At 49.3% G+C, this 27,849-nt stretch overlaps 2 protein-coding genes across 3 annotated transcripts in view; one reads left to right on the top strand and one right to left on the bottom strand.

Annotated features, from left to right (window-relative positions):
- ENPEP (glutamyl aminopeptidase) overlaps nt 1-13,283 on the top strand; it is a 64,484-nt gene extending 51,201 nt beyond the window's left edge. Inside the window, exons 21-24 of the mRNA XM_062493651.1 lie at nt 10,324-10,408; nt 11,194-11,313; nt 11,422-12,086; nt 12,924-13,283. Coding sequence (XP_062349635.1) covers nt 10,324-10,408; nt 11,194-11,313; nt 11,422-12,086; nt 12,924-13,283 — 1,230 coding nt within the window. The remainder of the gene's footprint in view (nt 1-10,323; nt 10,409-11,193; nt 11,314-11,421; nt 12,087-12,923) is intronic.
- Nucleotides 13,284-16,546: 3,263 nt separating this feature from the next.
- On the bottom strand, nt 16,547-27,602 carry PITX2 (paired like homeodomain 2). Of its 2 annotated transcripts, XM_062493759.1 has the most exons (4): nt 27,557-27,602; nt 19,835-20,098; nt 18,921-19,126; nt 16,547-17,110 (listed from the first exon to the last, which is right to left on the bottom strand). In XM_062493759.1, exons 1-4 carry the CDS (start codon nt 27,600-27,602, stop codon nt 16,547-16,549), a joined length of 1,080 nt encoding a protein of 359 aa, XP_062349743.1. The 2 variants fall into 2 exon arrangements, with proteins under 2 accessions (XP_062349743.1, XP_062349744.1); XM_062493760.1 differs by lacking the exon at nt 19,835-20,098.
- Between the last annotated feature and the right edge of the window lie 247 nt (nt 27,603-27,849).

Below are 27,849 nucleotides of genomic sequence, written 5' to 3'. Positions count from 1 at the left end.
GGTTCAGAAAGACAGCCTGGGGGTCTGTTTGACAGACGCCTGGGTGGTTCCAAGAAGTGAAGCAAGTAGCAGCCCTCAGTGCAGGGAGCCAGCTGGGGCATACTGCAGCAGCTTGGGTTTGTAACACATTGGTGCATGTTTCCTGCAGCAGCCACAGTTTGATGCAAGCTGTGCACGTGTAAGCTTGAGATAATTTAGCTGCCCAGCTCTACAAAGTCTTTCTAGACTACATCCAAACTAGAATTTCAGAAATTTGGCTGATAATATTTAGGAAAGGGCATGTTCCTCACATCAGCATAACCTTTTCAGCAAATTAACATCCCTGCTCCTAAGCATATACAAGCCATTGCTTTGCAGCAGGATGAGAGTGTTTTTCTCTCTTTGGAAAATGAGCCACATCACAGATAAATTTCATTATCCCTGGAAACACTGGTTGAGCCATTTGTGTTGAATCTTTAACCAAAAGATACATAAATCAGCAACCAAGGATAGACAACCATCATGGATGTTTTTCATATGAAGGAAAATATGGAAAAATTTTAAGTGCCTAAAATAGTCATTTACACGAGGCAACTTTATATTCTAATGGACGCAATGTAGTGCCTTATTTCCCAATGACAGCAATTACTAACACAGGCATCTGTGTCACACCTTTTGCTAAAGCACTTCTTCAAGGAACATATTTCACAAATATTGTGTTAAAAATTATCACACTTTTCTTAAAGCATTAGTAGTGAATTTAAATATACTTCATAATGGGACCTTCCCCCAGCTGCTGAGATCCCATTATCCAAAGAACCTCCTGTATGTTGTCTTCCTCTCCCCTACACTGGCAAATTAAGCTGTCCCTATCCTATTCCCATCTTTCTCTTGCTATGGCTGCAAGAAACCAACTGAGTTGCAAGAAAAAATATCAGTGTCTGCTCTGATGGCTTGAAAGTATCTAAGAGAATAAAGTCCGGTCTGGGTCTTCATGATGGACCAGCAACATCCTCCCCCTCAAGGGTCTTCAAAGCAGCTACATCCAGCAGTATCCTAGGAATGCAGTTTCCATGCAGGACTTCTTTTTGGTGCAATATCTACTCTACTGAACATGGTCCTGTTCATTGCTCATTGGGGAAAAAACTTCTCCCAGAATCTTCACAAGCAGATCCCTGGAAGGGTCAAGGGTCTGTAAGGTCTACTTCTAAAGAAGTAGAATCTTTCTGTGAATGAGATATCATTGTTGCCTTTTGCATATAGATGCTCTGAGGTGGTGAGCTTAAGCAACATACCCAGGGTTACAAAGCAACCAAGTGGTAGAACAGAAAGAGACATCTGGCATCCTGACTCCTATTTGTCTTTAGTTTCTATTCTCTCTTTCACTGATGCTTTCAAATCTTTAGTTAACATTGCTGTAATGCATTTAGAAATGAATACAAATAAGTATTTTTTTTTCTAGTGGGCAATAAAGATGAGTTGATTTTGCACAGTTGTAAAATTCTGTTACATATAAAGGATTCTTTATTTTATAATAGCTATTAGAATGTTTGTTTGTGGGATTTTCTTGGGCTGGAAACTTCAGATGGAGCATTGCTTTGAGCTAATCATTTAGCAAAGGACAAAGATACCTTAGATTGCTGACTTGTCCTATAGTTAATGGTTCTCTCAGGCTTTTCTCTGTCAAATGTGGCAACTATGACATCAAATGTTATCTCTGTAAACACATGCCAACTCAAAATAGCACATGGGGGGGGGGGAAGAAGGACAAAGAGTTCCTTATCCTATATTTTAGCCAAGATTATGGTCACCAGCATGTTCCTCTCAGCACAGAAAAAAATAGACTTCAGTTCACCTATACAGAAACAAAAATATACTTCAGTACACCTTCACTTCACAAAATTTAATTTTCACAAATAAATGACTGATGTAACAAACCATTTAACTTTCAAATTAGCCACATTAGGGGATCATGCTCTAAGTGGATGAAGTATGGAATTCTTAATTCTGGGATGTCAGAATTTGAGTTATATTACCTGCAGAGGGGCACTATAGGCATGAGGATAGCTACAGCTATTAGAGACCTTTTTCTAAAGATTTCCCAAGGCACTAGACTGGCACTTCAGACAACCAGACTGTTCTGTTGATCTGCCACTGATCTGCCATGTGACCTTGAGCAAGTCTTTTCACTTTCCTCTAGCTCTGTTTCTCCTCCTACAATTTGCCTTATCTATTTAAATGGCAGCCTTTCTGAGCAGGGAATTTCTCACCTTGTGCTAGCTAGCAGTGCTTAGCTGAATGTGAACCCGTCTTCCTTGGGATTATTGTATTGCAAAGCCAACAAGTAACTATCATTAAAAGCACTGGTATAAAATACTAATAAGCTATTTTTCCAGAGGGGATGTTAGTAAAGTTGGAGAAACAGTGATCCTTCTTACTCCACTACTTCACTTCTGCTGCTCTTCATATTTAGAAGCTGAAGCAACTAACACTGCCACTTTGCAGTCAAAGTTTTTAGAGACAAGCCTCAAAAGTGGGGTGTAGCAATGTGCAGCAGAGCTGGCCAAGCTGTGGCTGCTGAGCTGCATTTGGCTTAGGAGCAGGTCAAATCCGCTCCCATGCTGGGTTTTATCAAAGAGGATGAGAGGTGCTCCTAATCCTGACTGTGAGTGAAAGTGATCTTGCAGAGCTGCCAAGGCTCTGTCTGCAGTGCTGGACCTCAGCCACCCATGCTGACAGCCCTGGGTTGGCAATGTCTATTGTCCCAGGGGCTGGGTACCTCCAGTGATGGCCAGCTCCAGGGGTCACAGGCAAAACAGCCATACTGAGCCACACAGACCAGAATCTGCAAAGCTCTGTCCCTTTAACCTGCCCACGGTGTGGAGCAGAGGAGGACAAATAACCAAGGTGGTTCACAACCCACCAAGAACTCTGTGCCTGAGGAGGTAATTTAGAGGCAGTTGAATGACATGACTGCTCAGCAGTAAAAAGCCACAGCCTGCCCTAGTTTTCCAGTGCGGATAATTGTCACTGTCGATGTTTTATAATGAAACACACTGTGAATAAGAACAGATACCAAGTGCAGGGGCCTGCTTCAGAGTCCTGGGCTACAGTGCACCTCTCCAGAATTTGTAAGCAAGAGTCTCGCATATCTTAATTTACATGTGTGACACCTGTTCCTGAACACTGAAAAAAGTATAAAATAAAAAAAACCTAAATTGACTTTTCTTCATTTTTTCATGGCTTATTATCCCTAGACATCTCCAAGCAAGCAATCTGTACAGCCTGTGGAGTCACATCGCACTAGACTGTTTGTTAGGTCTTTGACCTATAGACCAGTAGTGCAGGGAATCTCTGTCTTCCTCCAGAATCAATGACATTAAACCCTATTTGGAGTAGAGAGGGTTTCTGGGGCTGAAACATAATTTTTGGAGGGAAGGTAGTTTTTGGTGGTGATATAATATGTGCTACAGCCTATGTTGACTTTAGTGAAGCAGTTTATTATCCTAACTAGGAGTTGTTTGTAAATTTGTCCAGAAATATCTAACATATATTTTACAAGCTAGGTGCAAGTTGTCAGCTTGCAGCACATCCACAGTAGAGCAGTTTCCTTGGCATTCTTCCCATAAATTAGATAAACGCTTAGACTATCTAAAGCAGCAGTTTACTTCAGAGAACAGGATTTTTTAACACAGGTCTGAGGAGAAATGTGCCTGCATAACTCATCTGCACAATTTGGGAAGCTGAGTTTTTCTCCCAAAAGGCTTGTATGGCACACGCTCATCATCCTCACAGCATCCTTTTCCCAGCAAAGCAGACACTTTCCCCCTCCATCTGCAGGCTGGGGAGAGAAAGCATAGGGGACTGAAGCCTGTGCCTTTCTCTTGCACACACAGAGCAAATCCTAGAGCTTTCTGCCTGGAATCCCTGAGTCAGTAAACAGCTGGATTAGTATCCTAGTCAGGAGGCAGCTCTCAGAGTAACATCTGGCTCTAGTCTCTATCTTGTCTGCAGTTCCTTCACACATCTACTTCCTTAAAAAGAGCTTACTGGGGTGAGCAGGAGGGAAAACTGGCTCCAGGTCCTTTTGGCTACTTAAAGAGGACCACCCTGTTGCACTGTCAAACAAAAGTTATATATTTCCTACAAAAAATATAATACTTAAATAAGGGAGACAATTACATGTAGTTGCCTATTGCAATGCAGTTCCAACACCCTTAGGATGACTCGGAAGTTTATATGTGCAAGAATGCTGACTGCTCCTTGCCTTCTTTTCAGTTTGATCTTCCAGGCTGTTAGAGAAAGGGCTCTGCACAGAAAGGAGTGAAACTTTTGGATGTTTGAGGGAATTGTGTTAAATATTAAGCAGGGATGTCAGTCTGCCCAGACTTCCAGATTACATCCTTGTTTTGTAAATTGCCCCAAAAGAGTATAGTAGCAGTATTTTTAGAGGCTCATATTGCTTAGTGTGAATAACAGCAATTGAGTGTCTTCTCTGATGATTTCCAAATAAGCACAAGCCTATTGGGAAAGGAGACGAACAAAGACCACTGCTGTGGGGCAACAGATTTGAGGGAAAAAATTGTGATTTTGTGGTCAGTCAAATATGGAATGTGCTGATGGTTCCGTAAGGTTTTCTAATAGAAAAATCTTAAGCTGCAAATAGTTAAATCAGAGTCTCTGTTTCTCAGCAAACATCTTAAATTACACATTAAAAATCTCTTAAATACTTCAGCTTAAGGGAGGCCCTGTCTAGCTCTAGATCCTTTGCCTTTTGGGAATTTTGCAGCAGACCACCCACTGGGAAAATGAAAAGTTGGCATCTCTACCACTTTGGCACTTTCTCTGGATATGAGCCCCTAAAATGCTTTGTGCTTTTCCTTGGGAAGACCAAATTAAAAGGTCTGACTTGGTCAACTTAATTTGACAAAGCAGAGAGGTATGCATCAGTCATAGCATAGTACCTAAACTATTAGGTACACTGTTTACATGCATTTGAACCAAATGTGCTGCTTCACCTCACTACTTACATGCAATGTAATCAGCTCACACTTGTCTACAATTTCACAGAGACATGCTATATGCTGTAGATGCCTTGTCTCAGATAATGAGCTAGTTGTACTAATTATTATAAATCTGTCCCAGCCTATTACAGTCTTTCCTTAATTATATTGCAGTGAGGTGGCTGCTTCATTCTAAGTCAGTTTATCCTGTAGCTATGCCTGTCTTTTTGATTGAAACCTTTTGTGGTTCCTTAGTGAAGGTAGACAATTTCCAGTTTATAGGCAGACAAGCCACTTTGTCTCCCGATAATTTTATGAAGGTTATGTTTTTCACCAGAATAAAAGCTATGCAGTTGGAACACTAATCTCATGCATTTAAAAAAATAATAACATCAACAGCAACTAAAAGTAAAAATAATTGCCAAAAAAACCCACAAAAAAATAAAGCGTGCATTATGAATAGGAAGCACCCATTTCTAGATAGAAATCAGGGAATTAATTTCTTTTCCATATGCTGAAATGCTATTCCTTACCAAGTTAACTGAGCATTTCACACACACCAGTGCACTTTTATCTTTACACCATATGGAAAACAATTGTTGCTCTAGTTAGGCAGTTGTTGCTCAAAGGGCAGCTGAAAAAGAATGTCTGCATGAACATCTGCAGAACTACACATGACCTTCCAGGTGCCCATCTCCTTTGGCACACACCAAGGACCTGATGAGAATACACTGTAATTCCCTCCAAGCTTGCTTGTATGCCTCGTTTCCTTCCTGTAGTTGAATGCATAAGCTTATTCAACATGTTTTAACTGCTTAAAGCATTACACCAGTCTAGATGACCAGGATATGCACTTGGATCTGAGGGTCTTGAAGCATCCCAGATCCTTCAATTTAAACACCATCTTAGTGGCTTGACCTTGTTCATGTGCCTGAAACATGAACTAGTGCTGTTGTCCTGCATTTCACTGAGTTCAGCATATGTACAACATATTTGTAACCTAGTTAGCTAGGCTCAGCTTCAGAACCCGCCAAATTTTAGGATGGGCCAGTAATACCATTGCCATGGGCAGTTTTTGGCTTTGCTAAAGTCAAAAGATAGGGTCATTCTGCACTCCCATAATATCCAGCAATTGTCTCACCCTCTTGGTGCTGGGGCCTCAAACCTAACTCGGTCACCAGCTCCATTGGGATTTTACTGTTTGCTCACAGAGGGAGTTGGTGAGAAGAGTTCACTTCCAGAAGAAGGAGACATCCCATCCATAAACACTTCACAGGGCAATATGGGAGAGTGTGAAGCAGCTGAAAGAGGGGTTATTACTATGCCTCCAGTCAACAGCAACTGTCACAGACTCTTGGCTACAGTCTAAAATATCAAGAGCCCCTTGGGGTACTGTGTGTCCAACACCAGTTACTACGCCAGATTGCATGGCAGAGGTTTAATCACAGAGGCCATGGAGCCAGGGTTGCATATCTAATGTCACACCTTTAGGAGTTCAAGAGTGTGGGGCTGTAGCATTATGTGTAGATGAGTGTCGGATACCGTCTTGGATTTCTTGCCAAGATAACAAGAACTCCTTTTTGCGATTTTATACTTTTCACACATTTGGCTGAAGTCCATATTTCTAGCCTCAGATCACATATCTCCTAATGGACAGTGGGAGTCTTCTCTTTTTACCTCTGGGAGACCTCAGTGTACTGAGAACAAATCCTCAAGCAGATACCTTCTCAAACACCCTGCAGCTGGAAAAAAATGGCCGGACAGGACTGAAGCATTATTTCTTGAGGCCTGTTCTAGGCTCTACTTTTTCCTTTGTAACAGCTTGACATTCCTAATCCTCTGGTGTAATCAGGATGGGCATTCTGCCCACAACACTCCACACGTTCTACTGGTATATACACGTAAACTAAATTTTGCAGTGGAATTTGTCAGAGGCCATGAAGAATAGCAAAGAATAAATTATGAGCGTCTTCATTACCTTTATAGAATCAAAGTTACCAATTTAGCTATCCCATTTTCTCTCTGTGGGCTTATTTCAATTAGATTTCTTTTAAGAAAATGAAAATGTGCCATTAAAAGAAATCAGTAAAACAAAATTGCTTGGATTACATCACCAAAGAATTAGATTCAGAATTATCATTCTTGTAACATACCATCCCTGAGCTGATCTAGAGAGCATATGGATTTTTCTTAATGACAGCACATCAATTTCAGTGGCATTGTATTCAATTGATGTTTCTTCTTGTAATAGTCACTGCACAGGACATCTCGCAGGAACCAGAAATAAGTTATGTTATCTTCTTTTCAAGCTGTTTCATCTTCTTACTTATTCTTTGGCTTCATTCCTCCAGGCAGAAGAGAGAAGTAAGGGAACTGCTCTGTGAGTTCTAATGCACCGTGTTTCTAACATACATCTGCATGGTGTCTGCTCATGCCCGCAACCTCCACACAGGGTCAGCATGGGCAGCACAGTCTCTTCCTTCCACCACGAAAAGCCTTCACAGAGTTCCTTTAGAGGGTTTTCTCCATTTTTAATTAATTTATTTCCCTAAACATGAGGCATACCCTGGTTCCAAACAGCTGATTGATTTGTCTGGCCAGAGATTAAGTATTTTCTGGTTGGGAATTTTTTTTATTCTAGGTGCTGTAGAATCTCCAGTTAATTTCCTTGCCCAGCCATGCAAGATGAAATGAGCCTGTCTAAGGCCATAAATAGGGAACCTGCTCCCACTCCTTCCTCTCCAGCCTTGGAGCCTTGTCCTGATTCAGCATGTTCTGTGGGCACATGCGCCATTCCTTCTGTCATACAGTATGAGTCAAGTCATTCCCATCCTGTTCAAATGCCATGGGAAGCCAATGGGATTTATGCATACGCATACGTGACCCCTTGGATCAACTAGCACGTCGCGGGTTCTGCTCCTTCCAGCACAAGGAGGAAAATGCTACACTGACTGGTGTAGGCCTGTAGTATTTCCATGTAAATAATGCTTGCTTGGGTCCCCAAGCTGTGTTATTTATGTCCCCAGAATTGCCAGCTCTACCAGAGGGAATTTGAGTGGTCTCAAATAGCAGTGCCTGGCCATCACAAGAATTAAGTACTCCATTGTCCTGGAAAGAATTGTTAGAGCTGTACTCCAGTTGTTCAGAAGACAGAAAAATGCAACATGTCCTGTGCCCTAGATAATTCAAAGGGAACACTGCCTAAATTCCTGAGAACCTACAACTGTCACTTAATGAGAAATGAGACCACTCCTTGAGGTAATTAATATCCCTTTTTGTTGGGAAAAAGAAAACCCAAACCAAAATAAAACCAAACTACCCCTGTCAGTAGGAGCCAATGCTTCTGTTCTGCATCAGGTGGTGAGGTTTTAAGCAGCATCTCAGGTGCATGGTCCAGGACTAAAAAAATGGCCTGTGCTATGAAACATCCCTTCCCAAGTCCTTTGCTTACTGAGCTATAGCTGTTGACATGTGAGAATGGCTGTAGCTCTGATCGTGTCACGCAGACATTATTTGTCAGGGATGTTGCCAGTCACCCACTGATTACAAGCTAAAGTCTTTGACCTCCTGGCTCCACCAGCAGTTACAAGTACATCAAGTAGGACAAAGGTGTCCCTTAACATCCAAATAAACCATGAGAATAAAGCCCAACTGCCTGTTGGTGTTAACAAAACACGTGGAGTATTTTTATCTCTGGAAAGCTATTTCCTATTTGTAATACTACTTGAAACCGCTTCCAAGCTTTCATTTGATGTTTCTCGCATTCATATATTTTATGTATCTTATTTTCATTTTCCAAACATGTTTATTAAAAAATGTTCTCAGGGTGATGGGTCTTGTGGTAGGAATTTCTGTTTTGGGAAAAGAATGCCAGAGTTGGAGGTTTTTGCCAGAAGGATGTGAAAGCTGAAGGAAATAACAATGACTGGGGCTAGAGATTTGTCACAGGGAGCTGGAACGTGAAAATTTACAGTCTGGCCATGAGAGAGTCCAGGCCAAAGCCATGAATTTATAGGAAGTATTGCCAAAAGCTGGATACTATTATTTTATTCAAACTCTACTTTGCTTTGCATGAAAAAAAAATAAATTTGAGAAATGCCAGATACTTTGGCTCTGCATATAGAAGAAAGAGGGCAGAAAAGCCAGCTCCATCTCCACTGCTCTTCCCATCCCAGCTGAGGAGTGGGAAGCACGCATGACCGTCCCTGGAGAAATCATGGGAATTCAACCACCCCAAACCTCATAGGGAGATTTTCTGCTTGCTTGGGAGCTTCCCTTGCACTGAGCGCTGCCAGCTCAGATTCTGATGGCTTCAAAGGAGCGCCAAACGGTCTGGGACCTACTCATACTGACATGTCATCCCCCAGCCTGGCAAGAAATTCCTTCATTCCTTAGTTCTGCATCCACCAAAGCAGATGCAAGAGTCTGTGGCTTGAAAGGTTGAAAACTGCGTTGGTACAGGCTTGTAGATTCCTGCTCCTCTCCAGGTAATGCAGCCTTAAAAAGTGCCCATCAGGGTTTTACATAAAAGAAAGGCTTTGTACTCCTTTATGCTTTTATTGTCCCAGTGACTTAAATTGGTGGGGTTGTTGTTTTTTTTTTTTTTTTTAATTGTATGAAACAAAAGAGTTCTCTTCACTTTTATCTTAAAACTATGAGGTCGGGATCTGCTGGAAAATTACTTGTGAGACCTCTGGACCTCTTACTTGTACAAAAGTAGTCACTTATATTTATTGTTTTACATGTGGCCATAATCCAGCAAATTACTCAGGCATGTGAATAACTTTCAGCATGGAAGTTGTCCCCATGAGGCAGCAGGACTACCACCACACTGAATATACATATCAAGTGATGAGCTCAGCTCCATCCTCGTGTTTTCCCGAGTGCTGCCACTTCTACACATACACACCCAACAGGCCAGGGGGCTTGTTCCTCGGGTTCCTTTCCAATTGCATAAATCTCAGTTTCAGATTTCAACTGTAGGGTGCGTTGAGGGCTTCACACCCATTGATCCTTGCCCACATCTGCCCACCGAGGCTATGCAGTACTGCGCTCCAATCAGATTAGATATTCTTTCTCTTTTCCCTTTAATCCCGAGAAAAATACACTACGAATTTGCAGGGGGGAACCTTGTTGAATTTTATAGAGCCTTGCTGCAATGTATGAGTTGCTCTTCTTATCACAGGCACAGAGACGCAGACCCCTCGAAGGGCGGGAGCAGCAGGGACAGCTGCGAGCCGCCCCACCTAGGCTGGCCCGGGGGGGGGGGGGGGTGGGAGCTCCTGCTGCCCTGGGGGGTTAAGGGCCGGGCCTTTGTCGTTTCTTTTTCTCCTCGCCATAGTTTGGAGGGAGCGAGGCGGCCCCAGCGTCCCGACGGTTGCGACCCTCGGTGGTCCCCTGTGCGGCTTCGCTCTCCTCACGGAGAGGTGAGACTGCATCCCAGGGCATGCGGACCCAGGGTTAGGACTGCAGACAGCCAGCGAGATTTAGGGGAAGAGAAAAGGGGGAGACGAGGGAATGGCAAATACTGCGTAGCAACGGTAAGACGTGAAGCCGAGAGCACTAAGTGCATACCAGGATTTATAGGTGGACTTTACAGGACGTTTTACTACAACCTGGGAGATGATTCATTTTTATACATAGCCTGTTACACTGCGGGGCCGCTCCAGCCGGTTAATGTTCAACGCGGGACGGTCTTAGCGGTGGGCGCAAGCCCGCGGCCGGGGAAGGGGATGCGGCCACCGGCCTCGCTCCGCGCCTGGCCCCGCCACGGCCCCTCAGCCTGGATTTGCGGGGAGAAACCTCAAAAAAGGTCAAGCGGCAGGAGAGACTGAAAGGCGATCACGCCCCGCCATTGCGATCAGGCGTGTGTTTCACCGTGGCGGTCTGTGCATGGCCAAACCCTGCCAAATCCTCTGGAGCATCCCTCTCATCTGCGAGCGGCGGCCAGAGAGCACAGCCCGTACAGCACCGTGTGCGTGTGCATATGTGTGTCTGTGTGTATCTGTGTAAAATGTGCACGTGTGTGCAATAGATGCGCGTGTGTGTATTACACGTGTATGTTGTGTGCATGTGTGCGCGGGAGAGAACCTGAGACGCTTCCCCGCTGCATCCCGGCTTGGTGGAGAGCCATGCTGGGCCGCGGCCGGGTCTCTCCCACACTCTTGCACACTCTTTGCGTGCTTGCACACGCACACGCAAACACACACAGGGCTCACACGGCTTCTTGCTCAGCGCCGTGCCGCGCTGTCCGGCCAAGGGGCTGACTCCAAAGGGCGCTCAAGGTCTTCGTCACTGCCGGAGCGAGGCACTCGCAGCCTCCTGCTCCCGGGTGGGCTACTGGGTAGCTTGGGGGGGGGGGGGGGGGGGGGGGGGGTGTTTGTTTGTTTTAATTTTCTTCCTTTTTTTTCTTTTCTCCTGGTTTTGGGCTCGCCATCAGCTGTGTCCATACCCCGCTCCCGACGGGACGCTCCAACCCCGCAAATTGAGCCTCTCGCCCAAAACTCCCAGAGATGTACCATTTTAGAGCCGCGGCCGCGCAGGGCCTGCCCAGCCGTCCCCTCCCCGCGTGGGGTCCGGCCCAGGCTCTTGCCGAAGCGGTGCCGCGGGAGGGAACCTGTCCCCACCTCGGTCACGCTGCCCCCCTCCCCTGGGGCTGCAGACCGTAAGGCCCCTCTCGCACGCTGCCGCGGCCGGGCTGCATCGCCAGAGCTGCCGGGCACGGGCCGGTGGCGGCCGGGAGAGGTCGCGGGACCGGGGTCGGGCCGGCGGCCCCCCGCGCAGTCACAGCCCGCCCTCCGAGAAGGCAGGCTCGGCTCGGATCCCTCTGTGGCTGCGGCAGCGTTTGCCGTGCCCCTCCTGGCTCCGCGGCGGCAGGAGCGACTCGCGCTGCCCTCTGCGCTTCGGGGCGGGCGGTGGGTGGTCACAGCCGCAAGGGAGAAAGCGACCAAACAAGCCGCTCTCGTCCCCGACATCACGGATCAAACCAGAGGGACGTTCGTCGAGCACCGCCAGAGGGCTGGCTCCCTGCGCAGGGGCGAGGAGCACTGGTTCCGCTCTGCCCGCTCCAGTCCCGCGGATCTGCCTGACACAAGTGAAGCCGAGGTCTAGAAAAACGGCCTCGAATATCTATTTTTTTCCCCATTAAAATACCCAACAAAACAAAACACACCCAAATTAAAACAAACAAACAAAAACCGACACCTCAAACAACAAAAAACATCCCCTTGCTGCTTAAAATTTGCTCGTTAGAGTTTATTTTATTTCTCCTCTCTTTGTAAATGCAGGAGACCGGAGAAATTAATTCCGAAAGGGGTTCGCATTTTGAAAACTCCGGATTTTAGCAATCAATTGGTCCGGCATTGTATGGAGCTCCAAAGGTGTAAATCCTCCCAAGTTTCTGGATTATTGACTGTTACGCTCTATCGGGTGCCTAATATCCAGACCTACATGTGTAATACGCGTACCAAAGCAGACATTTAGCAAGGTAAATTATATGTCCCGAAAAAGCGTGTTAGCGCCAGTGCCGTGAGCACTGTCCTCCCTCCTTGTCTTACGCTGGTATGAGACCCCCCCGCACCACTCGCACACGCCCCGCAACCCCGTCCACGGCGGCGGGGGAAGGCAGGCTGCAAACCTGCAAACACCGTCGGCCCCGCTCCACAAAGGAGCATTATTGAAAGCAAAAAAAATCCCCTTGAAACGCGGCTTTATTGAAGAAAAAGCCCCCAACAACAAACTCTTCCCTGGGCTCAGATGTCAACTGTTTTCTCAAGGAAATTATTTCCCTCCGAAAATGCTAATGAACGTCTAAGGGTAAAAAAAAAAAAAAAATTAAAAAAAGAGTTCTTTTTATTTTATAGGTAGAAACTACTGTACAGTTACGTAAAGATCGGTATATCGCTGGTTTGGGAAAGTACACATGGATGAATGCGCACTTAGGAAAAACAAAGCAAGGAGAGCGCAACGGGAAGCACAGACAATAACCAAAAGGAGATATATCCATATCTGCGCGTCACTTTGACCTTTGCGAGGCGAGGCACTCCGATCCGACGGGCCAGGGACTCGCGCACGCCGCCGGGTTCAAAGTGCGGGAAGACACCATCCGAAAACAAAAGAAAGAAACCGGGCCAGGACACGGTCCCGGAGCGCCAGCGCGGGGAGAGAGAGCCCGGGGACCCCCCAGCCCTGGCTGGAAGGGGCGCGCTCCGCGGCCGCGGCCACAGCTCCGATCGGGGGGTGGTGGGGACTGCGAGGGCCAACGGGACTGTGGATTGGGATGTGGATTGGGATGTGGATTAGGAGGCAGACGGCGCTGCCCGCTCGCACGCCCGGCGCGGGGGACTGCGCAGCAAGAGGTCTGAATTGGCCTTTCCGAGGGGCGAGGGTTGTGCGAGGGGCTGAGTCTCTTGTTTAGCCACTCTCCCCCCCTCCCCCCCCGCCCCCCCTTCTGCAAATAGATATTTTGCAAATTCCCCATTTCGTTGTGGCTTTTTCTCCCCCTCTCTGAGGCCTCCATTGTTCCAGGTTCACACTGCCACCGCCGATAAGGAGAAGGAGAGCCCCCGGAAAAAAAAAATGAAAGAAAAGAAAAACCCAACCACGACCCAAGATTTTGATTTACGACCTAATCAAAACATTATATCTTTGGTCAAGTGGCGCAGAAAAATGATGACCCTCAAGGCTTCAGCTAGGGGGAGAAAAAAATTCAGATTACTCTCGGAGTGATTTATGTCCTCTCTGAGCGGTCACGTTGATTTTTCATCGTTTGAGCCATTACACAGTAGAGTGAAAAACTCTGATCCAATCCTTTCTTTTCTGGGGGGGCTGGAATCGGTATATATTATTCTTCTAAATGTATATACGGATACTATGTATTAAATATTTAATATTTCTTCACTCACACACAGATTCTACATACATATATACCGACATTTTATATGTATATATGTATATATATATATTTATATTTATAAGAGAGGACTATAAATAACTAAAGCCACCGAGAAGAAACGAGAGCCGAAAAAAGCGTGTAAAATACCATGCCGACACCCGCAGCGATCTGCTCGCTGACTTCCAAGCCCGTCCCGCCGAGAGGGTTTGGGCAGAAAAGCTCTCTCGTTTCTCCGGCTCCCCTGATCCCCGAGGGGGGCTCCCAGGCTGCCAGCCCTTCGCAGCCGTCACCCTCAGACATTTCACCCTCAGCCCAGTGAGGAAGAGGAAAATAAGAAGGAAGAGGAAGGGGACACTTTTGTTAGTCCCTGGCACTCACCCGGGTGAGTTGTTGACACGGTGCCGAAAAACCGAGGGGAGTAGGGGAGTTGGGTCGAGGAGGCAGCGAGGCCGCACAAGCAAGAGGGGGCCTCCCGCCTCTCCCCCGTCCCAAGCACCGAGGTTCTTCCTCTCCACCGACCCCCTGGCAAGAACACACAGAGGAAAAGAAAACAGAAAGATGCGTAAAATATTAAAATAATTTTAAAAACCCCAACCTCACAACAAAATAAGAGAGACAGAAAAAAATCTAATAAAAATGTGATGAGGAAGAGAAGAAGGGGAAAGAAAATAAAAATAAGGGTAGTTAAAAGAAAATAAAAAATTAGCGAGGAAAAAGTGGAGGCTGAGGTCTGCCCGCGCTGCAAACGGACCCACGAGAGAGTGCCCTGATTTCGTGTGGGGGAGGCATTTTCCTCGTGGGAACGCGCAGGGCGCTGACCTCTTCCCTCTCCGTCTCTTCTCTGCTCCTCTTCCCGGCTAACCGCTGGGGGGGAAGGAACCCCCTCCGCCGTGTCCGCCCACCCCCGGGCTACCTCGGCCGCTCCTCCCAACCTCACGAAGGAGCACAGCGAGCGCGCAAAAACCGCTCCAGGATTAAGCTCGCTCTCACCGCGCAGAGTTTCCTCCCGGCCGTTCCCTGCGCCCCTCGCCAGTTTACGCGCCTGCGGAATTTCCTCGTGTCTCCATATTCCCACCGGATCCTGCGGCTGCCCACCCTCTCGGCAGCCCCTCCTCGCCCGCCCGGGGTGTGAGCCGATGGGAGGGCCGAGCAGCAATTCATCTTGATTTGTTTCAATTGTCTGGCGATGGCAAAGTTATAATCCTGTATAATTTCACGAACAAGCAGGTTGAGAATGAATGGGTCAATATTATTTAAAACAAAACACACGAGAGCACGACCTTTCCCTTCAACGACGTGTTGCAGCACGAAGTCGCAGGAAACTCGGGCTAACCTCTCACCCCCCGCGCTTCACGGGTTTGCGGTTATTTGGGCTGCTTTTTGTTTCTCTTCATGTCTGAAAGACGGATTTGGAAATAGAAACGTAACGTTAAATGAAGGATCTCCCTGCTAAAGGGAGAGAAAGTGAGCCCAGGGAGAGGCAAAGGGGACAGTTTATTTTGAACAGGAACAGTTTAGTTGCAAGCTGGATTTTTAAAATTTCCCCTTCCTTCCCCCCCCCCCCCCCCCCCCCCCACTTTTATTTAATAAAAGCTTCCCTAACAGCAGGACAAATTTATGCTCGAGATACAGCAACTTTGCGGCTGATAATTCTCGAGTCCAGCCATGTCAAATAATCCATTTTCTCAGGGCTGTGCGGGGAAATAAAAGGATACAAGGAGTATAAGTCCTATGCTTCTCTAGTATGCAATGTTAGCGCGAGGGATATTTTTTTTAATGCAGAAAAAAAAAGTGCCAGCATTTATTTGCATTGCAAAAGTACTACCCCGAGTTGCCAGAGAACGAGATCCAGTGTCAACTATCAGTCAATCACTGCAGACTTGTTGCTGCTGTGCAGCTTGGCTCAGTAAATAAAAAAAAAAAAAATCCAGACAAAATTGTATGCTGTATATTTTACTCCCATGAAATAAAACACATTTTTTTCATGTTTGCTGAAAAGTAAAACAATAATATTGTACGAAATGTTATACACAGGGCATGTTTTACATTGCAATATCAGAAACATCATTGCATCCACCAGAGGTACTATTCTAAAACTGATATTCACACAATTTTTTTAATAATTATATGTTAGAAACATACAGTGTCGCATTTAGTATATACATTCCCTTGCTCGCAAGCGAAAAAGTCCTAATCTCTTTTGTGTAACATGCTTTATTTTAAAGCCTAACCTTTTAAAAACACTGTTGTGATATTACTAACAACTGCTTTTATAAAATTAATTTGACATTTCGATATATATACATCCTTTCAATCGTTTTTATGTTAACAATGCTAAACTTAAAAAATAACAAGCTTATAGTAACATTAAAATGTAATATCATATCCAGTCGAACATTTGTCCATATATATATATATATGTCCTCATAACTGTTGAAATACTCTTAGTGAAACAAAGATTTCAGAATTTGTAGGAGGTCCTTTGAAAACAAAGGAACTATCTTATTTCAGTGGTTTCCTCTTTTTTTTTCCTCCTCTCTCTCGTTTTCTCTCTCTGCCTCTGATTTTTCCTCCTTTCTCTTTCTCTCTAGTGCCCATTACTTTCTAGTGAAATTCTCAGTCTCTGAGGGAAATGGGGAGGGATTCTCACACAGTTTCCTACTTGGATGTTTCACACGGGTCTGTCCACCGCATACTGGCAAGCACTCAGGTTGGAAGCGGGGTTCTGCACACTGGCATAGCCAAAACTGGAGTGCTGCTTGGCTTTAAGTCTCAGACTCGCCAAGCTCGAGTTACATGTGTCCCTATAAACATACGGAGGTGTTGGAGGAGCATAAGGACAGGCTGGCGTTGGCACTGCAGAATTCAGGGAGGGATTGCTCAAGTTGTTCAAGTTATTCAGGCTGTTGAGGCTGGAGCCGGGCACCCCGGTGACTGCAGAAGGTACCATGCTTGAAGACATACTCATGGAGGATATGGAGTTTGGAGGGGAGAACATGCTCTGAGAAGACAGAGGGTTGACATTCATGGAATTGAAAAAAGGAAAGCTTTTGGTGGAGAGGGAAGCGGAGGTCAGGCCCTTGGCTGCCCAGTTGTTGTATGAGTAGCCAGGGTACATGTCATCGTAGGGCTGCATGAGGCCGTTGAACTGCGGACCGAAGCCGTTTTTGCAAAGCTCGGCTTGCTGGTTTCTTTCTCTCTTTCTCCATTTGGCTCTGCGGTTCTTGAACCAAACCTTTGGAAATGGGGGAAGAGGGAGGGAGGGAGGGAGATGCAAGTTAGTCAGGAACCACCACTACTGCATCCTTTTGCAGGTTCTCAGGGCAACAGCCAAGCCTGTCTGTATAGAAGTTATATATAAAAATTTCTACGAATATATATATATGAGAATAGATTCCCATGTATAGGTTCACCTCCTCATCTATGGAGCCCTGCACTGGGCCGAGGCAGAGCTGCGCTGCCGGGACAGCCGAGCATCCTCGGGGCCGCCCGCATTTAACAAGGTAGATTCGCGGCTGCATCATTCCACCCTCACCACCACCCCCACCCCCCACTCCCTCCCCCAATACCTCCACATAATTTGTGATGCTCTAATTCGCACCACAGAGGCCAACGCTTCCTTCTTATTCTCTCCCTTCTCTCCTGCAACCCCCCCACCCCTTCATTTCTCTTTGTTTCCCTCCCCTCTGTTTTCTCTTGGCTTTTTCTGCACTGAAGCCATCTAGGAAAAATAAAAAAGTGAAAAAGCGAGAGTAAAACCCCCAGAAACCCGAGGAATATTTAAGACGATGGTACAGGAAAGGAGGGGGAATCCAGCGACTAATAAATCCTTGATTCAGTTTGTAAAAGCTACAAGTTCCTCTAGCGTGAAAGCTTCCAGAACCGAAAATCATTTTCTAAACAAACTTGTTCGACTGCTCTTAGGAAGGGGAGGGGGGGGGGGGGGGGTAGAGAAAAGAAGGAGAAGAAGAAGAAGAAGAAGACCACTATTTAACTACGTCCTAAAGGATTTCTAAGGGACCCTCCCCGCGCAGACAATGGGAAAAACGTGCCCTTTCCCAATCCACATCTGGGTGTCTGACCCGTGGGGCAGCCGCCAGCAGCTGCCTTACTATGTGTATTGAAACCTCCCCGGGGTGTTTGTGGAAACCCCCACCCTGGTCGAGCCGGGCGGGGGCCGCCCGGGCACCACGGGGACGGGTCCGTCTGGAGGCACCCTGCGGACCGATACAACTTCCACGAAAACCGCACCGCGACCGACAGCGCTCGGTGCTCCGGGAGTCCTCCGGCTCTCGGCCGGGCCCCGCTCCCTCCGCGTGGCTGTCCCAGCCTTGCGCCAACACCGCCGGCCCGGACCTGAGAGCCGACCCCGCTCGCTGCCACCCCCCGTTCTCACTGTCTCGCTTTCCTCAAACCACCTCGAGGAGATGATTTATGTGGGATTTCCGAAAATCTGTAGGTTCGGTCCCTTTACAGGCCTATTTTTTTTTTGTGCGTGCATTGGGTTTTGCTGTTTTTCTTTTTTTTTTTTTTTTTTCCCCCAGCGAGGCGTTGGCAGGCGAGCAGGATCCGGCCGCGATGGTCCCATAAATCTCAGAGGGGGGTAGAGGGTGGAGAGAGACGTTCGTCGAATTGTGAAACCCAAAGAAATAGAAAATGTAAGGAAGGGCACATTGGGAGTGCCTCGGAGTGAAGCAAAAGCTCTTGTGTATTTTACATCTTTTTCTCATTAGAGACAGCGCAGGTTGCAGCCTGTTCCAAGTTGCTTTCTTGGCTAACGTTTTCATTAGCATTTCGATCAAAAGGAGAGGGACGCATTGCACGGTGAAGGCGAAACGTGCAGTAAACCATATTTCAGAGACGCAGAGACAGATCCCAATCTATCTCGCTTCGACAGAAGTGTCCTGCTCTGCCCTGCTTTTGTGCAAAGGCTCTGAAGTTTACATACGAGCCGAAATCGAAAGCAGCTGCAAATATTTCAGTCCTCTTTCCCAACCCACCCTGACCCCCGCTGCTCCAAGCCGGGGTGCCGTGTCAGGACTTACCCTAACCCTGGCCTCGGTGAGGTTGGTCCAGACGGCGATCTCCTCCCGTGTGGACATGTCCGGGTAGCGATTCCGCTGGAAGGTGGCCTCCAGCTCCTGCAACTGTTGGCTAGTGAAGTGAGTCCGCTGCCGCCGCTGCCTCTTCTTCTTGGAGGGGTCCTCGGGCCCCGCATCCTCATTCTTACTCTGTTGGCTCTTGTCCTTCTCTGTAAGTGGGGGAAAGAAAAGAAAACAAGGCGGAAAACGAGGGCGCCTAAGCCTCCTCAGCTTCCTCTCCAGCGGCTGGGGAAAAGCGTGTCCCCAGAGCTGCTAGATCCCGCAGACTGGCCCGAACGCGACTCAACACTGTAATGATTAACCCACGCCGGCCTCGCGCCGCCGCCGCTCCTCCGCGCCCCGCGGGCACCCACGGGCGGCTCCTCCCGGTGGAGCAGCCACCGCCGGGGCAGCGGGACTGAGCTGCCTCTCCGTATGCAAGCTTTCTGCCTATGTGCATCCATATTATTCTCCCGTCTGCATACATGTAATTAGTTTTATTTGCTTTACTACACACCCGTGTTATTCGCCCGCCTGTAACAACATTGTTTGTCCGTGTATACCCTTATTTGTCCGTCTGTAGCGATATTACTCGCCCATTAACTCCCCACGTTATTTGCCGATCTGTATTCATGTAACTCGCCCACCAGTATACATGCTACTCGCCTATCCTTGCATACGGCATTATCTTCCTGTACGCCGACACACAGAGACCGCATGCGAAAAACCACGAAACGCATCTCGGCTCGGGTGCGGGACGCTCCTGGGAAGAGGGGCGGCGGTGCATTGCGGTCCGGGGGGCTGCCAGCTGGGCCGGAGCAGGACAGGGCGGCGGGGCGCCCGTCAGGCTGGGGTCCCTGCCTCTCACCCCCTCTTACCTGCGGCCTCGGGGCTGGAGGTGTCGGAGATGGTGTGCACCTCCAGCCGGTGCTTGGCAGACTCCAAGGAGGAGCGCGCCTGCCCCGGCGCCAGCGCCGTCGCCATGGCCAGCGCGGGCTGGTGGTGATGGCAGGATGATGAAGAGGAGGAGGAGGAAGAAGGTGAGGAGGAGCACAGCTTATTCCCGGCTCCCAGGCGCTCCAGGCTTAACGGGTCCTTCATGCAGTTCATCGGCAAAAGGACGCCAAAGTCTACGTGCGCGCCTGGGGAGTCGATAGGAGAAGGTGTGCGTGTGTCTGTAGGTGTCGGTACGTGTAGGAGGGTCTGCGCAGCGTCCTCTCCGCGGACGCGGAGCAGCTCCGCGACTCCGGGGGTCGGGGCTGCCGGCCGGAGAACCGCGCCGGGGCGGACGACGTTCGACTAGAGCCCGGGCGGTACGGTGAGCCTCGAAGCCCCCGCCGCCCGGAGGGGCGCGGCGGCAGCGACAAGAGAGCAGGCGAGTCCGGTCCTGTAAGAGCCGTCACGGCGATACGGCAGCTCCCCGGCCGGCGGCCCCCGGCCCGCCGCGGGGCTCCGCGGGGCGGGGGCGGCGAGGCGCGGCGGCGCTCCGCGGGGTGCTCCTCTCCGCTGCCCGCGCATGGACCCGCGCCGCGGCCGGCCCCGCACCGCATCAGCTCAGCCGCTTCCCTCTTGGCCTGACATCTTAAACCGGCGGCGGCCTTCCCCGCGCCTCACGTCACCCACTCCGCCCCGCCCCGCCCCCGCCCCGCCCTTTCACCGTCCGCCCCGCCCCGCCTGCGCCCCGCTCCGCCCTGCCCCGCCCGCGCTGCCCCGCGCGCCCCACGCCGCCCCCCGCGCTCTCCCGGTGATAGGCACTCCCGCCCCTCCAAAAAACCTCCGCCCGGTGTGCCCCGTGGGGGGTACCCGCGCCTGGAGAGCCCGGCCTCCGTCGCCGGCTCACAGGGCACCCCGTCGGACCGGCTCGCCGCGCTCCCGCATCCTCTGGGGTGAAGAGCGGGGAGCTCGCCATTGCTAGACCGTTGCAGTAGGGTGGAAGAAAGAACGATTCCCCGCTCATGGAGGGGGTGGAAAATAAGCAGGACGGACGCGCGGCCGGTTAGACGGCGGACCTTCTTCTGCTGACAACGACAATTAAACACAAACGACAACAACCTCCCCTCTGCGACACAGCTACGGAAAGCTTCACACCGCCCTCGGAGGCACCCGAGCTCTTCTAGTCCCCGCGCTCGCCGGCTTTCTGCTCTTCTTCTGCCCGCACCGAAGGCAGAGTACACGGGGGAAAATCCTTTCCTTGGTTCTGCCACTCCCGCCCCTTCCTTGCAACAGGGTTCCCAAAAGCTAGCCCCAAGGAGTCTTTTCCACACGGGTTTTACAACTTACTCGCACAGTAATCCACGGGACTATTCCTCCCTATCAGTGTGGACCCGCAGGGACCATCCCGCGCCCCCGGCGGGCCCGGAGCAGCCCATGAATCTGCGCCCACGCAAGCCGTTCACAGCGTTTGGCCAAGTCCCACACCTGGCCAGGCGCCGGTACACAGGACTTTCAAACTCTTCTCCGAGGTTTGGGGATTTGACCCCTTGCCCGGGCAGCGGCAGGACAGGGACGGGCTACACTGTCCCGCAGTTCCTACTCATGGGACTGCTCATAGCGCTGGAATGAGGCTGCTGTGGACCAGGGTCTTGCAAGAAAGAGGTGCGAGGCTTTTTCACGCGCGTATAAGGCAGGGCAGGTTGCCCTCTCATGCTGGTCAGGTCCTCCTGGGGCAGAGGAATCTGTCCCCGAGCCCTAGACCGCAGAGCCAACACTTTCTCAGGGGAGTTTTGGCCGTCTTAGGGATGGGGATTCCGAATGAACCCAGGAAATACAGGTTTCCGTCCCTACCTTCAATTTATCTGGTTGGTCACTGGTATTGAAAAGTTACCGAAAGCTTCCCCATGATGTGGCCTTACACATCCGTATCCCAGCGCCCAAACTCTTCTGTGTCCCGTTCCCATCCCGTCCACCACACCTCACCCCTACCTCCCTCAAGGGTCTTCCTTAGTCGCTGACTCTCGTTCGAGGTACGTATTATCCATCGCAATCTTAGTTATCACTAAATTATACATATTACTTTCGCAGCCTGTTAGTAAAGAAGGTTAAATTAATTTACATTCTGCTCATTATCTGGTGTTTAAATGACGTGTTTTTATCCCCGAGATTTGGCAAATAATCTCTTTCCTCAGACCCCACAGCGTTTCGATGGAGACAATGCTCTTACATTTGTAGTGGATTTTAATCTGATAAGACTCTAATTTGCTTAAGTCTTTTAAATAGGGGGTTTAAAATTATTCTAGCCGTTTTCTTATTGAATTTCCTCTAATTCCCCCAAGATCATAAAGTATATGTGTAAAGTAAATATTTCCTCCCTTTGCACCGGCAGCAGATGACCTATAACTAAGTCAATATGAATCCAGCTCCATTCTGCACAATTTGTTTACTAGTCATATCCCAGTTTCTTCTTAACCTCTCGCTACCTCTGTGGTCCCGCACCGAGAACCGCCCCCGGCTCTTACCCACGGCGGGGCCGTGCCAAGACCGCGGGCAGGGGGCTGCCCCAGCCTCGGCCAAGCGGGCGCGCCCTCGGCCTCTCAGCGAGGGGCCCTTGGGAGGGGGCGCTGCCCCTCTCCTGCCCCACCTCGAGGAGAAAACAAGTGTGAAATGCCCTGAGGAGGGGGAGCCAGAGGTGACGATACAGAGGTATCTTCTTCCTCCGTTTATTTTTTTTCAGACGTGGCAGGGCATCCCTGTCTTGGATGACACCCGTCATCTCTTTTTTTTTTTCTTTTTTTTTTTTTCTTTACATTCATTTATTTTCAGTCATTTTGAGGCAATGCTGGCTTCTTCCGCTGCGACACGAAACGAGAAATCCCTCCCGCGAGCGGGGCGCAGAGTGCTTGTTAGGCGCTTTATGCCCTTGTAGGGCGAGCGCCGGTGTTCGCCGGTGCCCACCGGCCGCATCCTCGCTGTCTGGGGACATTTCACGGGGACAGGCCGTTCTCGACGCGCTCCTCCCGGGAAGGGGGAGAGGAGGAGCAGGGCCCGGCCACCGCACCGCCCTCACATCTTCCCTGGCTCCAGCCCCGCGTCCCCCAGGCACAGGCCGGACAGACCTTCCAGCCGTACCCGCGCACCGAAAAGGAGCGCACAACACTGGCCCGGGCCCCGGCAGCCCAAAGGGAGAGGCTGTCGGCATTTCCTTATGTGCCTTTGATTAAAACTCCCCCACCCCGGGCAGAAGGGGAGCTACCACACAGCATTAGTTGTCATGGTGACCATAAATCACGTAAATCCAAAAATACCCACCTATAATCTGAGATGAATCTTTTATTTCCCAAGTGAAATAATATTTTAAAAGCTGTCAGACAACCGAAAAACAACCTAATTGTAGTCACCCAGGTAATATATTAGCGGCAAAGGTTTCAATTAAAATGTCAAGTGTTTTAATTTTTTTTTCCTGGTGGAAGGTCCCACCGGCTCTCGGGTTCGGGTCCTGGCCATGAAGCCGTCCCCGTCCCCGCCATCTCACTCGTGTACCGACTGTCCGCGCCTCTGCCTGTGGCTGTCATCATCAAAGAAAACCCCAAAACTATTTTGGGAATTGCTCTATTCCCTTTTTGCCCTGAGCTGCAGGACCCATCGGGGATGCACCTCGGTGGACTGGGGACATCCGTTGCCTGCGAAAAATGGGGAATCGGGGATGGTCCCCGCTCCACTTCACCTTTTTAATTTCATAGGAGTTTTGGTGTGTCTTTTTCCCGGTTCGTTCGGTTGTTTTTTTTCCCTTCTTTTATTTTCTTGTGCGTATGTCTCTCTTTTTGGTTTTTTTTTGTTTGTTTGTTTGTTTGTCCACGCTGTATTTTGAGGTCACCCGGGATGCCCAGTGCCTGTCCGGTGTGGGAGACGGGAAGGCCTAGAGCAGGGCAGGGAGCTGAGCGGTTCTGCTGGGGACACCGGAGGGTGGCCAGACCTACTGCGGGTATTTATTTTCCCACTTTTCCTTTATCTCCTCACGAGATCTTTGTTTCTAGGCGTAATACTCCCCTAAATGGATAAATTGGTTCTTATGTAGAGCCTCCAACTAGTCCTGTTGTCTTTTACCTTTGGCTTGTTGTCTTTCGCCTATCTCGGATTACCGGCTATTCTCCTCGATGAAGAGCCATTAATTACCCATTCAGTCAATATTAGGAAGACTACAGAGCTTTTTACATAGGATTAAGAAGGCATCAGATTGTTCCGTTAGTATATTCCTACTCACGAATAAGCTTTCGTTATACATTTAGTTTTCCCTGGAGTGAGGCTAACAACTGCTGCATATATTATTCTCAGACGGCTACCGCGGAGGGGGAAAATTCTATAAGCGAAGCGCAATAAATAACTTCTAATTTACGCTTGGCGGGGGGTGCGGGATGGGGCGCACCAGCGGAGCCCTTGCCCCCTGGATAGGGGAACATCCCGGCTCCACGACTCAGGTCACAATTCCGGGGAAAAATTTGGCCACGCTACGTGGAGGAGAGGGTGCCGCTCGGCTCTGCCTGGCGGCCCAGAGGCGGCAGCGACGCTCCGGCTCCGGCTCCGCCTCGGCCCCCCCGCGCTCGCTCCCTCCCGCATGGGCAGAGGCTGCGCGCCCACCTCGTCCCGGGGCTCAAAAAAGGCACCAGCGACCTTTGCTTTGCACACTGCAGTGTCTTCAGCCGGTCTGAATGGAAAGCTGAATCAGCGTTAGGTTTTTTACTTTTTGTTTTTGAAAAGAATGTTCAGTTACGAATATTCAGAAGAGTTGTTTTTTTTTTTTTTCTTTTTTGGCGATAGAGTTGAAACAATCAATTTGGAATGCTGGATGGTGATATAAAACGGAATGTAATTTCAACATTTTATGCTGGAAGCTGCTGTTTCAGCAATACCTAGATTATCGATTACAGGGAAAGATTCCTTAAGTAGAATTCACAAACTTAACAAATTGTATAGATTATATATATATATACGCGTACACACAAATAACTTAAGCATCCTTTCGCCCTGCATAAAAATTATTCAAACAAACCCACCACTGACAACCATTTCCAAGTGCCGTTGGTCTGCCGAAGCATGTGCTGAAGTTTTCTTAATTTTGTGGGACTGCTCACCCAGCAGCAATTTTCCCGTCTTTCTGAAGAAACCTGACACACCCCGGCCTGCGTTTGACACACTAGGCTGCAATAATTTTTTCATATTTTCCCATTTTCCTTTCCTCGGCACGGCCACGGACTCGTTTCTTCAGGAATAACCCTCCCCCTCGGCGCCCCATTCCCCACGGGAACACGGTATGCCGTGTCGTTTTGGAGGGTCTCCTACTGAATTTCGTTTCCTCCTTTCCTTTTGCGGAAACATCGATTTGGCAAAACAGTCGCATGTTTTGCTATTACTGCCAGTGGTTCTAGTTAGCGAAAATTCTCCTCGTGGCCACCGACGGTGCCGATCTCGCGAAATCACTTCACCACCCTCGCAATTTCCAAATCTGAAATGTGACAGAGGGGGATCCCCAATCACCCCTGCTTCCTTCCCTGCCTCCCTTCCCCCCAGCCGGCCCCAAGGATCAGACATTTTGCAAGCTAAATCTCAAAAACATGACGCCCTTACGGTCAGGTAAGACAAAAATCAACGAGTACCGCGCGGTTTTAAGCAAATCAAAGCCAAGACTCCACAAACCCCTCCGATACCACGAGAAAACACCCGTGATTTCTACGATTTAAAGCAAGTCGCCCGAGCAGCTCAGGGCGTCTCGGGACTTGCTTGCTTGCTGTTATCCATCTCACAGAGGCAGGGACTGAGGCAGCACACAGGGCTCATCCCCACTTCTGCAGGGATATATTGCCTTATCTGCAGGGATATATCTGTATCCGAGGTCGTCGCGCTTCCCTTCCCCGTAAATGGGAACGTTTTAATGGTCAGGTAACACCGCGTTGCTTCTTGGACTCGGAAGTACGTTTTAATTAATGGAATTAAAGGTGTTTAGATAGCAATTTCCCTTGCAGCCCGGCGAGTAAAAAACAGACCGGCTGGTACGGTAACAAGGCAGGAAATTTTGCGTGTACTACAATAATCCAGGTTCATAATTGATGGTTAAGAAAATAACCATTTGTTTCTCGGCAGAGGAAGTTAAAGTTACCGTGTCAGGGAGCATATGTGGATATTACTTTTATAAATACTTAGTCGAATAAAGCTGGCTTGGAAGGTCTCATAAATTTATTATATCAGAAAGGTCCCCACTTTCCCATTAGATCGTGCTAAGGGATTTGATTAAGACCACCTGTTCATCGGGAAGAAAAGGCAGGGGAGGCTAAAAAGGCCTTTCTTATTTGCAAACCATATATAAAGCAATGTCACCCTTCCTTTCCATATTATTTAACACTTATTACTGGCCGAGAGAAAAAGTGCCAGACTCTGGTAAAGCCTATTTGTGCACAATTTAATATCGTGTATGTTTCCGGGATTAAAAATTATCGGTTTGTAATACTTCGGCGTTTGGAATTACCCGGGATTTTGCTCGCTAACCTTCCTTTAGCCTAAGCGTTTCTTCTTCTAGGGGTTTTGATGTGCAACTAGCAAATCCTGTTTAAAGTCCCTGGGGGCGGGTGGACTCGAGAAGGGGACGTGGCCTCTCCCTAAAATCATTGGGTCTTATTTGAGAAATAGCGAGCTGTTTGGCCAAACAGGGTTAATACAGTATTCTTAGAAGGAAGTGTTTAACCACGAGACCAGGAATACGTGCATTATTAATTCACTCTAGTTTCCTGTATTATTAATTCAGGTTAATGTATTTTATTTAAACAAAATTACGTTTGTCTTGGATTAAACAGTCTCTCGAAATACAGAGTGCTTGTTTTCTTCTTTGTAATATATTTGCATTGCTGTTTATCACCCCCCGGGCTCACCTGTCAGACCCCCTGAAAAGGGCAGGGGAAGAAAGACAGGAGCTCGCTGTCCTGCAGCCGGGGCGCTGTGGGGGTGCCTACCTCTGGGGGCAGGAGAGGGCTGGAGGCTCGTTTACGGGCGAGGGGGCGGTGTCAAAAAATAGAAAATAAAAATAAATACGAGAGCGACGCTGCGTGTGTCTAAACGGCTCGCTGTCAGCGATGCTTTTTTTGGGGACACGCGATGGTGGCGGGAGCTGGCGCGCGGCCGCGGCCGTGGGGATGCGCTCACCCCCTTTCCCCTTTCGCTTCCCCCTCCCGCGGCCGCGCACCTCCCGGCGCAAGCGGCGCTCAGCGCTCCGCCGGCGGGCAGCAGAGGGCGCCCTGGTGCCGCGCAGGCAGGCCCGACCCGACCCGACCCGACCCGACCCGGCGCGGCCGCCGCTGCCGCGCACCCGCGGAGTGGCGCGGAGGGACCGCTGAGCCCCTCGCTCATCTCCCCCTTTATTTCCGAAGATGTCCGCCTTCGGAATAAAGACTGGACGGCGCCGGGCTGCACGCCTGAGGACGGGGACACGGGGCCGGCGGGGGGGAAGAGGAGAGGTAACAGGGTGGGTGGTAGGTGGTCACCGCCCGACGCTGCGCAGCCCTTCGCGGAAGTGGCGCCGCTTCCCCGGGGCCGGCCCGCCTGGCTGCACCCCCGCGCACCGCTCTGCACAGCAGCGGGACCGCTGTGCCTCCGGCCCGGCGGGCGGTAGTGTCTCTTACCTAGCTGAACACAGGCGGAGACAAGTTTGCGGCAGTTGGACTCCATTACCCGTTATCTGCAAAAGATGAAGGCATCGGAGTTTTAAAACAATTATTTTGGGTTTGAAAAATACGTGCAAGAACCCGAAACGCAGCCACCCCTGGAGCTACGTCGCAACGACGCGGGCTGGATCCCGCACCTTTCTCCAGTCATACGCGCAGTGTCCCCTCTCCTTGCCTCAGCCTCGTGTCCCACCTAAGTCACACCACAGGACAGGCGCAAACACCCGTGGCTGTTTCCTAGCCTGTCGAAC

Source organism: Cinclus cinclus, chromosome 5 (assembly GCF_963662255.1).
Source record: "Cinclus cinclus chromosome 5, bCinCin1.1, whole genome shotgun sequence".
NCBI classification, from domain to species: Eukaryota; Metazoa; Chordata; class Aves; order Passeriformes; family Cinclidae; genus Cinclus; species Cinclus cinclus.
This window is presented reverse-complemented; position numbering and strand designations above follow the sequence as displayed.